This window comes from Zalophus californianus, chromosome 7 (genome assembly GCF_009762305.2).
Source record: "Zalophus californianus isolate mZalCal1 chromosome 7, mZalCal1.pri.v2, whole genome shotgun sequence".
NCBI classification, from domain to species: domain Eukaryota; kingdom Metazoa; phylum Chordata; class Mammalia; order Carnivora; family Otariidae; genus Zalophus; species Zalophus californianus.
In genome coordinates this window covers 70,393,656-70,408,468 of record NC_045601.1, presented here as the reverse complement: position 1 = coordinate 70,408,468, position 14,813 = coordinate 70,393,656, and the positions used below count along the sequence as shown (strand labels likewise).

The following is a 14,813-nucleotide window of genomic DNA, read 5'->3' as shown; positions in this document are numbered from 1 at the left end:
CTGAATTTGAATTATGACAGCATAAGCTGTCAAGTTGTTTGTTTTTTTAACTGAATGCAAACTGAAACCATGTGGCTTCTGCCCAACTTTTACACTGACTTATAATTTCAAAAGTATTTCTGTAAGAGTACATTGCTCCAGTTAGCAAATTTTCACCAATGACATGGCCCACGTTAATTGTTAGTCAACCTTATTCTTCCCCTACAGACTGGGCAGGGCACAGAAGTAGATACCCTGATAACATCCCTGCTGCCACAACAGACACAAAAGGCAAGCCCTGAACTATGGGAAGATAATGGCAGCAGAGGTCAACTCTCAGTTCCATGCCAAGTAGGTGTTATGCAAAATATCAGTAAGACTAGAATGATAGCTTTGTCTACCTTGACAGGAAAGAAGACAGGCACTGGCAGTGCTGGGATTACTGATACTATTATATCCAAGGGTCAATACCAAACTGAGTGGATATGAGCGGAAGCAGGTAAGATACAACAAAAATCTACATCATCTAGCATGTGGGATTATACTAGAACATTGTTTAAAACACGTAATTGCATGTGTTGCTATACTTCTTATATGATTCTCTCATAGCCACTCTTCTCCAAAACATAATAATTTCATGGGCATCTTTACTGTCAAATACTATATAGCGGTTAAAAAATAATGTGGCAAACCTCTAAGCACTGACCTGGAAATATTAAGTGAAAAAAACAACAAACCAGAAAGATTCAGTATGAGCATTTTAAGTACCAAAACAACAGGAAGAAATAAAACTCTCAATATATGTGTGTATGCAATTGAATTTTTTAAATTTGAGTATGCACCAACCACTGGTGACCTTCTGAAGGCATAACAGGTGATTTTCACACTATACCATTCTTTACGGTTGATAGCCTTTTAAAAAACGTAACATAGATCGTGAATCAAAAACTATTATGAGAAACAAGAAAGTAACCCAGTTTAAGTGTCTACCACTGAGAATCTTACTCTGGAGAAGACTTGGGAATTGCACGTTTGCCCAGAATAGTGCTATATTCAATTAAAATAATTTCTGAAAAAATCAAGACAACTGGGCAGTAAAATGTCATTCATATTCCTCTCACAAGCTGAATTATGACACACTGTAAGTACTAATTAGAAAATTTTACCTTTCTTGAAGTATAGATGTCAAAAAATGGCTTATTTCTGACACTAAATGGTTCCTGTGTTTTGTCAATGAGCCCAGTCTTCATTTTTTCATGTCGAGGACTTATTATTTCTCTTTCTATACACTGCAGACGAATATTAAAATCACAATCTCCAACTGGCTGTGCCTGAATTAAATGAGACAATTATTTAAATTTCAACACTGAAAACTATCTTATCAGCATAATTATTAAGGCTGTCACAGTATACATAGCAGTCTATGTAAAGAGCATCCTTTGGAGTTGTTCAGTGCACAGCCTGCACAACCACATATGCCAGTCCTGATTTCACTAATTAAACACACCTAAACACATACACGGTTGTTTATTTTAAAATTGTAAGTGCATAAAATAGTATGGGAGAGTGGTATAAATCTTCTCTAATATAAGTTGATCTGAAGTTTTCACATCTGAATTAAAGTATTAATATACTCACTAATCATTTTATTATTTGAATTAGTAAAATTATATGAATTAGTAAAATCTGTATAAAACTACAATCCACATAATTCAGGAAAGTATAAGCAAATAACACATCAGAATAAGCAACACAATCACTTATAATGTTTTTTGTTGCTTAAAGTGCTAAGGCTTTACAGACATCAATAAGTAAAAGATAATTATTAGACAAATACATCCTCAACTCTAAAAACTAATATAGAACAAAGTCTCCATAATATACTCAATTATAGTGATAAAGTTCTCCATATACAGTATATATACAATAGGGTACATATATGTGGTACAGATGATTCGAACCATAAAGTAAAAAGTGCATAGACTTTTTCTGTAAATTGAAGGTAGGGGCTTACCCTATCTTAATGGCATATAATAATACAGCTTCTAACATTTCATCTGGGTGACAGTAACCGTCCAGATTAGTAGCATCACCTCATATCAAGTACCCCTCTTCTTTACTTTGCAATTGGACACCCTTCCATAAATTTTTCTCACCTTTTCCTCTTCCTCCTTTTCTCTAATCTATACTACTCAACTAACATTTACACAACCTAATGTTTCCAAATAAGTGACAGCATTTGCTTAAGCTGTGGACATTAAATATGCCTTAAGGATGACCTTTTCTATTGGAAGGATGACAATTTTGATACTCAGCAAAGAATAAGGAGCAAAACAAAGAGAGTAAGCCCTAGGTACGAGGTAGTTTATGTTCCCTTTACACAAGGCATACAACTGTTTATAAAAGGTATGTATTGAGGAAACATCAGTAAATAATCACAAAGTCCATGTGTAATCTTTTCCATGTCACCTACATCATCAATAAGGTTAAAAAACCTAAAATATTAGGCTTATTTATTAGACCGATTAGATGAATTCAGACCCCTATAAAGTTAATGTGGAAGAAGCCGTCCGTTTTTTTTTTAAATAGTCTAACAATTATCTAAAAATACTTAAGTAGTCTAAATTCTCTCCTAAATACTTTTCACTTAAAAAAACATATATACATATATATATATAGTGTGTGTATGTATACACACACACACACAAACACACACACACACACACATACACAAATCAAAACAACAAGAAAAAATTGAAAGCAAGTTCACCTTCAAATCTATGCTGCCTATAGGAAAGGAAGCATTTGTTAGGCAGGTGGTTAAATCACTGAATACAGACAACAGAAAGAACTCAACAACTATTAACTAACTGGCTTCCTGGTTTTGAATTCTTTCTCACTTCAAAATACTACCCATGTTGCCACTGGAGTTATCTTTCAAAACAATGAAAGTGTGATCCTATCATTACCCTAACTAAAACCCTTCAATAGTGCCCTATTACATCCAGAACTAAGCTAAAATGTCTTATTCAAGTCACCTGGCCCCCTATTCAACAATCTATTCACATTTCTTGCTGTGTCCCACATCCCACCATACATCAAGTACCCTAATAACCTCTAATGCTCATGACCTCCATGATTCTACCCTTCAAAATTAATCCATGTAACTTTATCTGCAAATCCACACTTCCATGACTCAGCTACACCCTGGTTAAACTGAAATACTCTCACCGCTCTAGTACCTTTCATATATTCCTGTATCTTTAATATACCTTTACTGTTATTATACTATTATAATTATTTCTTTACATTTATTTCTCATCCATAAGATCGATGGTCCACAAATTTCTTTTGATTTTGTACCCAATCTAAATACATATCCTAACAAATGCTTACAATTTATGCATGTTAATTTTTAACGAGTTGCATACAACTGTGTATGTTATAAAACAGACAAAAACTGAATAAACAGATAAAAAATAAACAAAAGTTCTACTTTCTTCCCAAATCCCACTGTTGAAATGGCCTTCTTTGGAGGCCAGTGTCCTGAATTACGAATTCCCTGAAGGCAAGAAATTATGTCTTATTCATGTGTATATCCAACACCTAGAACAAATTCTTGCTGGACAAAATAAACTAAGGGAACTAAAAAGATTTTAACTATTTTTTCAAAACATCATTTTTTTCTAATAATGACCTTGATTTGGTGATTCAAAATGAGCTGGCTAATCATAAAGGCTCAGTAAATTAAAGAATTAAATATATGATGCTTTCGATGATAAATATATCCTAATATCAGAAATAGGAGGGAAATGTGACTTTAAAATCAATGAAATATGGCAATAGGCACTCAACAAATACTTATTGAGTAATTACAGACCTAGTAAAAGCATAACTTAATAATTTTTACAGCAAAATATGGATGAATTTCCTAAACAAGACATAAAAGCACAAACTTTGAGAAGGTCTAGTAAGTCTGATTTCATGAAAATGAAAAACTCCCCCATGCATCAATAGATACTAATTTGCAAAAGATATTGTTTGTCACATATATAACCAAAAAAGGATTAGAATGCAGAAAAGATAATTCCTACACATTAAGAAGATTGACAACCGAATAGAAAAATTAGAAAATTATTCGAACTTACAATTAAATCTCAAAAGAAAAATCCAAACAAGTAAAAATGAACATATGAATCAGGCTTAACTTCATTAGTAACAATGGAAAAGCAAATTAAAACAAGATCAGATGCCATTTCACACATAACCAATTAGCAAAAATTTTAAACTCTGATAATACCAACTGTAGTAAGTTGTTACACCTACTTCTGAGAGGAATTCAGCAATGTAGCAAACACACCTGAAGTTGCCAATTCAGTCAGAATCTCTATGATGTAGGTAGGGGTGAGGAACTGTACCTTTAAAAACACCTCAGGTGCTTACAACCCAAGAATGAGAATTGTCCTAGAGAAATTCTGATGTATGCACACAAGAATATATAAACTGTTTAAAAGTAGTATAACAGCATCAATACTGAGTAAAAAAAAAAAGTGTAACAGCAAAATATGGAAACTCAAATGTTCATCAAAAGGAAAAAAGACAAATTCTGTATATTTATACAAAGCAATACTCAATAGTAATTAAAGGGAATGAACTAAACCTATCTATATTAATACAGATAAATCTCAACAAAATAATGTGGAGTAAATGCTCGGTACCACAATACAGTACGGTATTTATATAACGCTACGAACTTGCACAACAATACCACATATATTTTATGGACACACACATAGGTAGTAAGGTTATTAAAAACATTCATGGAAATAATAAACATCAAATACAGGATAGAAGTTGCTTCTGGGTAAGAGGGTCAAAAATAGAATAAATGAGGTGTGCATGAGAAACTTCTACTGGATCTGTAATGGATTTATTTCTTATTAAAAAGAAAGTGGAGTAAAAATGACACAATGTTAAGCTTTAACAAATCTGGTGGTTAGTACATGTGTATTCCTCATATTATTCACTATACTTTTGTATACGCTGAAATGTTTCATATTTTCTTAAATTAGAAGGCTGTTGTCAAAGACAAAGTTCCCAGGCTAAGAAGTGAACCTGCACAGAATACATATTAAAGCAGAGCTCAGTGTCAAAAGGCACAGGAGACAAAACTCCCACATTCACAACAAAACAATGCCACCCCAACCCTTTATGTCTCATTATGGGCCAATGAACATTATTCCAAAATCTATGATAAGAGTAAGTCAAGTCTGGAAAGCATTACTTCTGAGGCATTTAGTAATCACAAACAGACAAAATTAAAATTTGATGGTTTCTGACCTTGAGTCTCTTAAATAGGAAACTGTTTGAAATCTATAAATCCAACAGAAAATAAAATATGTACATTGAAAATTTCCAGGAAAAAAATGCCTTCAAAGTAGAATAATGCAATCCTGAATCTCCATACTGTAATTTAAAATATATACCCAAAAAGGAACTTTTAAAAAATTTTGTTATAAATCTTCAAAATCCTAAAACTTAAACACTTTTAACTCCAGAATTCTTAATTGCTTTCAGTCTAGTTTGAATACTAAATGACTATGCAATTTGAATAATACATATCTAGAGGAATGATTATACCTTTTCATAGATGTACACTACTGAGTTTCTCACATTTGCAGAAGTCATCTTGTACTGCCTAAATAGACATTGATACTATAATTAAACATGAACAGGCAGATTCTTGGCTTGTCTAAAACTATAGGAAATGGATAGAAAATATAATTTCTATTTTTATATCTATTTATAACAGAATTTTATATTTTAAGTTTCCTGCCTGTACTCATGAATAACATATTTGTGTCCCCAAGTTATATTCAATACCCATAATCAGCTTCTCTCTCTTTTTTTTTTAAGTGACAGTAATAAAATCTGTGGACTCCTTTTTTTAATCATGTACAGGAAAACTAAAACCAAGAGTTTCCATCTTAAAAAAAAATTCTTATTTTATCAGTTAAACTATCTTTCTTTACTCACTTCAAGTATCTAACAAAATCTAAAGACAAAGGAATGTGCAAAATTATTATTAAGGTATCAAATGAGTTAACTAGAGTCACAGTTTTTCTTTCCTACTTCTCTAAGGCAGTAACACTTTTTATTTGTAAAAATGTATCTTTTATCTCAGGGACAATTTTTATTTATAAATTATATTAAAGGTACTTACATTGAATTTAATTATGTCATATATCAAATATCTAGGAACAGCCTGTCCATTTACTCTGTCAATAATCATTTCCTTGAAAGAGAAAAGAAGGTTAAGTTTCTTCATACTTTAATGGCAATTTCTTCAATTTGATTTAAATAAAACACACACAAAGAAAGCACATAAACCATATATATACAACCTGATAAAACATTAAAATGAACACACTTATACCCAGATCAAATCAATAGACTGTCAACATCCCAAAACTCCCTGTCACCAATTTACTCTGTATTGAAGTAAAATGATATGACAATATCTCATTATGTTTTTCTATTTGAATTGCTATATTTTGTTTTATGTTTGAGTTCCTAAGCAACTATCAGAATAAAGAAACCACAAATTTTAAATTCCAAATATGAAGAATATTTTTTTAAATAATTTTGTGTGGCACCTGGGTGACTTAGTCATTGAGGGTCTGCCTTCGGCTCAGGTCATGATCCCAGGATCCTGGGATCAAGTCCCGCATCAGGCTCCCTGCTCGGCGGAAAGCCTGCTTCTCCCTCTCCCACTCCCCCTGCCTGTGTTCCCTCTCTTGCTATGTCTCTCTCTGTCAAATTAATAAAATCTTTTTTAAAAAAATCATTATTGCTTTAAATTTTGTTATAGGCCAACCACATCACAAAATCTGTAGGTATAAATGGTGCCCTTATTGTAAAATATTCCCCATGCAACCCATGAAGTCTTTCTTGGTCCCATGTCCCTCTATTATGATCAAACAAACAGGACAAGAGAATGTATTACATATCATAGCCATTAAGTGGGAGAAAAAAAAAACTTAAATTCTGCTTAGAATTATTTTAAAATTATTTAAAGATAGGGGTGCCTAGGTGGCTCAGTCATTTGAGTGCCTGACTCTTGGTTTTGGCTCAGGTCATGATCTCATGGCTCCACACTCAGGGGGGAGTCTGCTTGGAGATTCTCTCCCTCTGTCCCTCTCCCCGCTTTCTCTCTCTCCCCCACACTCTAAAATAAATAAATCTTTTTAAAGAAAGATTATAGGTACATAATGCAGTATTTCATAAAATTTTAATTCTTAATAATACATTTTGACCTAAAATTATTTTTCTTTCCTCATATTCTTCCCAGGAAACTACACAGGGTTTTTCTTATGTAATTTCATGACAGAAAATCCACAAAAAAACCATCTAAAATTACAAAGAACACACTGATGTAGGACAGATATACTTTGTTAAGAACTATAATTAATTAATTACTTTCCCAAATATGTATTTGTTAACCTGCAGACATTTATGGTTATCATCCTGAACCCAACACATGGCATAAACTGAATCACTTTATTATCTTAAACTGTTTACTAAATATTTTTACTTAAATACTTGTATCTGAGAATTTTATGAACCATCAAGATGGCACCAAAAACAGGTTTCAATTCATTGTCAAAAATGTGTGGATAGAAATTAAGTGAACTTCCAAGTTCATATAACAGACATCACAGAATTTTTCTCCCAAATTACCTGATGAAATGAGCAAAAACGTGTATTTCTTTGAACATTAAAAAATAGCAAAAAGGAAAACTTATTATCAGCAAGCAAAACAAGTAAAAATAAATATACAAGTAACAATTAAAAACTGAAAACTATCAAGACTGTGATAAAACAAAAAGGCACAGCAGGATTCAGCCCCAAGCCCACTAAATCCCCAGAAGCCCTACTTGTCAACTGACAAATTCTTGATAATTGTCGCTATTACACTCAAATATAGATAGAAACAAACTCAGCAGTTATTCTTCTCTTCTTTTTTTCTCTCTTCTGATTGGAGTAATAAAAATAGCACAATACTCTGTGCCTAAAGAAACACTCCTGGATTCCACAATGAATTGAAGAAATAATCTGAGCATTACTGGAATGATATATGGCTCCCAATTAGCTGAAGAAAACATTTGCTAAAAGCTTTTTAAAAAGAACAGAACCCAGTGATTCTAACAAAAGATCCAATAAACTAGGCTGAGCTCTTCCCAAATGACCTTCCCACCACAATGTCCCTCTTCCCCAGAGCTGTCATCATTACCCTAGGTTACAGAAAAGTAGATAAACATAAAAGACCTCAGCTTAAAACTTAGTTAAGAAAATTGGAACTCTTCTGTACTGTTGCTGGGACTGTAAAATGGTACCACTATGAAGAGCAGTATGACAGTTCCCTCAAAAAATTAAAAATAGCACCTCCATAGGATCCAGCAATCTCACCTCTGGGTATATATCCCAAAGAACTGAAAGCAGGGTTTTGAAGAGGTATTTGCACACCCATGCTTATAACATCATTATTCCAACAGCTAACAGGTGGGAGCAGCCCAAATATCCATCAACAGATGAAAGAATAAATAAATGTGGTATACAGATGTAGCAGAATGTTATTCAGCCTTGAAAAGAAATTTATCACATGCTGCAACACGAATAAACCTTGAAGACACTATGCTAAGTAAAATAAGCCAGTCACCAAAAAGGCAAATCCTATATGACTTCACTTAATTGAGGTATCTAAAGTAGTTAAAATCACAGAAATAAAAAGAAGAATGATGATTCTCACAGGCATATAGGTAATGAGAAGCTATTTAATGGGTACAGAGTTGCAGTTTTACAAGATGATGTTCTGGAGAACTGTTGCACAAAAATGCGCATATAGTTAACACAACTGAACTGTATCCTTAAAAACAGTTAAGATAGTAAATTTTATGTTATGTGGTTTTACCAAAATTATGAATTAAAAAAAAAATTTAATAAAATCCAGTTAGGAAGGAAAACCAGATTCCCTCTTCTAACCAAACTGGAGAATCAGGAATTAAGACTTACCATCCCGCCTGAAACAACCAAATGTGGACAAAATAGAGGAAGCAATAATTTTCAAAGCACTAGACATCCAACAACAAAGGACAGTAATCTTCTGATTTGTTTAGTGTATATTTTGGTGGGGTCGTTTTCACCCTTTTAGCATTTTGTTCTCTCATTCATCTATTCTACTCTGGACAAAATGACAAGACAGAAAAACTCACCACAAAAAAAAAGAACAAGAGGCACTATTGAATGCCAGGGACCTAATCTAATCAATTCAGACATTAGTAAGATGTCAGAACAGGAGTTCAGAATAACGATTATAAAGATACTACCTAGGCTTGAAGAAAACATAAAACACACTGGAGAATTCCTTTCTGGAGAAATAAAACAACTAATATCTAACCAAGTTGAAATCAAAAAGGCTATTAATGAGATGCAATCAAAAATGTGGAGGCTCTAACTGCTAGGATAAATGAGGCAAAAGAGAGAATGAGTGATATAGAAGATCAAATGATGGACAATAAAGCTGAGAAAAAGAGAGATACAAAACTACTGGACCACAAGGGGAGAATTCAAGAGATAGGTGAAACCATAAAACGAAACAATTTTAGAATAATTCGGATGCCAGAAGAAGAAGAAAGAAAGAGAGGAGCAGAAGATATATTGGAGCAAATTATAGCAGAGGACTTTCGTAATTTGGGGAAGGAAACAGGCATCAAAATCCAGGAGGCACAGAGAACCCCCCTCAAAATCAATAAAAATAGGTCAACACCTCAACATCTAATAGTAAAACTCACAAGTCTCAGAGACAAAGACAAAATCCTGAAAGCAGCTCAGGACAAGAGGTCTGTAACCTCCAACGGTAGAAATATTAGATTGGCAGCAGACCTATCCACAGAGAGTTGGCAAGCAAGAAAGTACTGGCATGATATATTCAGAGCACTAAATGAGAAAAATATGCATCCAAGAACACTACATCCAGCTAGGATGTCACTGAAAATAGAGAGAGATAAAAAGCTTCCAGGACAAACAAAAACTAAAAGAATTTGTGAACACCAAACCAGCCCCACAAGAAATATTGAAAGGGGTCCTCTAAGCAAAGAAAGAGCCTAAAAGTAACATAGACCAGAAAGGAACAGAGACAATATACAGTATACAATATCACCTTACAGGCAATACAATGGCACTAAATTCATATCTTTCAATAGTTACACTGAATGTAAATGGGCTAAATGCCCCAATCAAAAGACACAGGCTATCAGATGGGATAAAAAAACAAGACCCATCGATATGCTGTCTGCAAGAGACTCATTTTAGACCCAAAGACACCTGAAGATTTAAAGTGAGGGGGTGGAAAACCATCTACCATGCGAACGGGCATCAAAAGAAAGCTGGGGTGGCAATCCTTATATCAGACAAATTAGATTTCAAACCAAGACTATAATAAGAGAAGAGGAAGGACACTACAACATACTTAAAGGGTCTATCCAATAAGAAGCTCTAACAATTGTAAATATTTATATGCCCCTAACATGGGAGCAGCCAATTATATAACCAAATTAATAACAAAATCAAAGAAACACATCAATAATAATACAGTAATAATAGGGGACTTTAACACCCCCCCTCAATGAAATGCACAGATCATCTAAGCAAAAGATCTACAAGGAAATAAAAGCTTTAAATGACAAATTGGACCGATGTGTTTTCACAGATATATTCAGAAAATTCCATCCCAAAGCAACAGAATACACATTCTTCTCTACTGCCCATGGAACATTCTCCAGAGCAGATCACATCCTGGGTCACAAATCAGGTCTCCACTGGTACCAAAAGACTGGGATCAATCCCTACATATTTTCGGAACACAATGCTTTGAAACCAGAACTCAATCACAAGAGGAAAGTCAAAGAACTCAAATACATGAGGGCTAAGGAGCATCCTACTAAAGAATGAATGGGTCAAACAGGAAATTAAAGAATTTAAAAAATTCATGGAAACAAATTAAAATGAAAACACAACTGTTCAAAATCTTTGGAATGTTGCAAAGGCGGTCCCTAAGAGGAAAGTATATAGCAATACCAGCCTTTCTCAAGAAACAAGAAAGGTCTCAAATATACAAGCTAACCCTACACCTAAAGGACCTGGAGAAGGAACAGCAAATAAAGCCTAAACCCACCAGGAGAAGAGAAATAATAAAGATTGGAGCAGAAATCAATGAAATAGAAACCAAAAGAACAGTAGAACAGATCAATGAAACTAGGAGCTAGTTCTTTGAAAGAATTAATAAGATTGATAAACCCCTGGAAAGCCTTATCAGAAAGAAAAGAGAATGGACCCAAATTAATAAAATCATGAATGAAAGAGGAGAGAGCACAACCAACACCAAAGAAATGCAAACAATTATAAGAACATATTATGAGCAACTATATGGCAGCAAATTAGATAACCTGGAAGAAATGGATGCATTCCTAGAGATGCATAAACTACCAAACTGAAACAGGAAGAAACAGAAAACCTGAACAGACCCATAAACACTAAGGAAATTGAAGCAGTAATCAAAAATATCCCAAAAAACAAGAACCCAGGGCCATACAGCTTCCCAGGGGAATTGTACCAAACATTTAAAGAAGAATTAATACCTATTCTTCTGAAGCTGTTCCCAAACATAGAAATGGAAGGAAAACTTCCAAACTCATTTTATGAAGCCAGCATTACCTTGATCCCAAAACCAAAGACCCCATCAAAAAGGAGAACTACAAACCAATATCCCCGATGAACATGGATACAAAAATTCTCACCAAAATACTAGCCAGTAGGATCCAACAGTACATTAAAAGGATTATTCACCATGACCAAGTGGGATTTATTCGTGGGCTGCAGGGTTGGTTCAACATCTACAAATCAATCAGTGTGATACAATACATTAATAAAAGAAAGAACAAGAACATATAATCCCCTCAATAGATGCAGAAAAAGCATTTGACAAAGTACAGCATCCTTTCTTGATTAAAACTCTTCACAGTGTAGGGATAGAGGGTACATACCTCAATATCATAAAAGCCATCTATGAAAAGCCCACAGTGAATATCATCCTCAAAGGGGAAAAACTGAGAGCTTTTCCCCTACAGTCAGGAACACGGCTGGAATGTCCACTATCACCACTGCTGTTCAACATAGTACTAGAAGTCCTAGCCTCAGCAATCACACAGCAAAAAGAAATAAAAGGCATCCTCAGGCGCCTGGGTGGCTCAGTTGGTTAAGCGACTGCCTTCGGCTCAGGTCATGATCCTGGAGTCCCGGGATCGAGTCCCACATCGGGCTTCCTGCTCAGCAGGGAGTCTGCTTCTCCCTCTGACCCTCTTCCCTCTCATGCTTTCTCTCTCTCATTCTCTCTCTCTCTCAAATAAATAAATAAAATCTTTAAAAAAAAAAAAAAGAAAGAAAGAAAAGGCATCCGAATCGGCAGAGAAGAAGTCAAACCCTCACTCTTTCCCAATGACACGATATTCTATGTGGAAAACCCAAAAGACTTCATCCCAAAACTGCTAGAACTCATACAGGAAATCAGCAAAGTGGCAGGACATAAAATCAATGCACAGAAATCACTTGCATTTCTATACACTAACAATGAGATAGAACGAAGAGAAATTAAGGAATCGATCCCATTTACAATTGCATCCAAAACCATAAGATATCTAGGAATAAATCTAACTAAAGATGCAAAGGATCTGTATTCAGAAAACTACAGAATACTCATTAAAGAAATGGAGGAAGACACAAAGAAATGGAAAAACGTTCCATGCTCATGGATTGGAAGAAGAAATATTGTTAAAATGTCTATGCTACCTAGAGCGATCTACACATTTAATGCAATCCCTATCAAAATACCATCAACCTTTTTCAAAGAAACGGAACAAATAATCCTAAAATTTGTATGGAACCAGGAAAGACCCCGAATAGCCAGAGGAATGTTGAAAAAGAAGAGCAAAACTGGTGGCATCACAATTCCGGAATTTGAGCCCTATTACAAAGCTGTAATCATCAAGACAGTATGGTACTGGCCCAAAAACAGACAGATCAATGGAACAGAATAGAGAGCCCAGAACTAGACCCTCAACTCCATGGTCAACTAATCTTCAATAAAGCAGGAAAGAATGTCCAATGGAAAAAGTCTCTTAAACAAATGGTGTTGGGAAAATTGGACAGCCACATGTAGACGAATGAAACTGAACCATTTCTTTCACACACAAAATAGACTCAAAATGGATGAAAGACCTAAATGTGAGACAGGAATCCGTCAAAATCCTTGAGAAGAACACAGGCAGCAACCTCTTTGACCTCAGCCGCAGCAACTTCTTCCTAGAAACATCGCCAAAGGCAAGGGAAGCAAGGGCAAAAATGAACCATTGGGGCTTCATCAAGATAAAAAGCTTTTGCACAGCAAAGGAAACAGTCAACAAAACCAAAAGACACCCGACCAAATGGGAGAAGATATTTGCAAATGACATATCAGATAAAGGGCTAGTCCAAAATCTATAAAGAATTTATCAAACTCAACACCCAAAAAACAAATAATCCAAGAAATGGGCAGAAGACATGAACAAACATTTCTGCAAAGACATCCAAATGGCCATCAGATACATGAAAAAGTGCTCGACATCGCTCGGCATCAGGGAAATCCAAATCAAAACCTCAATGAGATACCACCTCACACCAGTCAGAATGGCAAAAATTAACAAGTCAGGAAATGACAGATGTTGAAAGGATGCAGAGAAGGGGAACCCTTTTCCACTGTTAGTGGGAATGCAAGCTGGTGCAGCCACTCTGGAAAACAGTATGGAGGTTCCTCAAAAAGTTGAAAATAGAGCTACCCTATGACACAGCAATTGCACTACTGGGTATTTACCCCAAAGATACAAATGTAGTGATCCGAAGGGGCACATGCACCCCAATGTTTATAATAGAAATGTCCATAATAGCCAAACTATGGAAAGAGCCTAGAGCCTGTCCAACAGATAAATGGATAAGGACAATGTGGTATATATATACAATGGAATATTACACAGCCATCAAAAAAAAATGAAATCTTGCCATTTGCAACGACATGGCTGGAACTAGAGGGTATTATGCTAAGCAAAATAAGTCAATCAGAGAAAGATAAGTATCATATGATCTCACTAATATGAGGAATTTGAGAAATAAGACAGAGGATCATAGGGGAAGGGAGTGAAAACTGAAACAAGATGAAACCAGAGAGGAACTCTTAATAAGAATCTCTTAATCTCAAACCATAAGAGACTCTCAATCTCAGGAAACAGAGGGTTGCTGGAGTGGAGGGGGGTGGGAGGGATGGGGTGGCTGGGTGATGAACACTGAGGATGGTATGTACTATAGTGAGCGCTGTGAATTGTGTAAGACTGATGAATCATAGACCTGTACCCCTGAAACAAATAATACATTATATGTTAATAAAAAATTTTTTTAAAAAAAGAAACAAAAGGGGCACCTGGGTGGCTCAGTCGTTAAGTGTCTGCCCTCAGCTCAGGTCATGATCCCACGGTCCTGGGATCGAGCCCCTCACTGGGCTCCCTGCTCAGCAGGAAGCCTGCTTCTCCCTCTCCCACTCCGCATGCTTGTGTTCCCTCTCTCACTGTGTCTCTCTCTCTCTCTGTCAAATAAATTAAATAAAATCTTAAAAAAAAAAAGAAAGAAAAAAATACAAAAAAAAAAAATCCTGCATGTTTAACTTTTCTATATTCCATTTTCTTTTTCTGAAG

The 14,813-nt window shown here is 35.0% G+C and overlaps 1 protein-coding gene across 4 annotated transcripts in view; it reads right to left on the bottom strand.

The window, feature by feature from the left end:
- Positions 1-14,813, bottom strand: part of RNGTT (RNA guanylyltransferase and 5'-phosphatase) — a 319,849-nt gene that overhangs the window by 205,010 nt on the left and 100,026 nt on the right. For 3 of the 4 annotated variants that reach the window (XM_027603258.2, XM_027603259.2, XM_027603261.2), the window contains exons 10-11: positions 6,203-6,274; positions 1,146-1,310 (exon numbers count right to left, since the gene is read on the bottom strand). The exons of the other annotated variant lie outside the window; for it this stretch is intronic. In XM_027603258.2, coding sequence (XP_027459059.1) covers positions 1,146-1,310; positions 6,203-6,274 — 237 coding nt within the window. The remainder of the gene's footprint in view (positions 1-1,145; positions 1,311-6,202; positions 6,275-14,813) is intronic. 4 annotated transcript variants of the gene reach the window in all.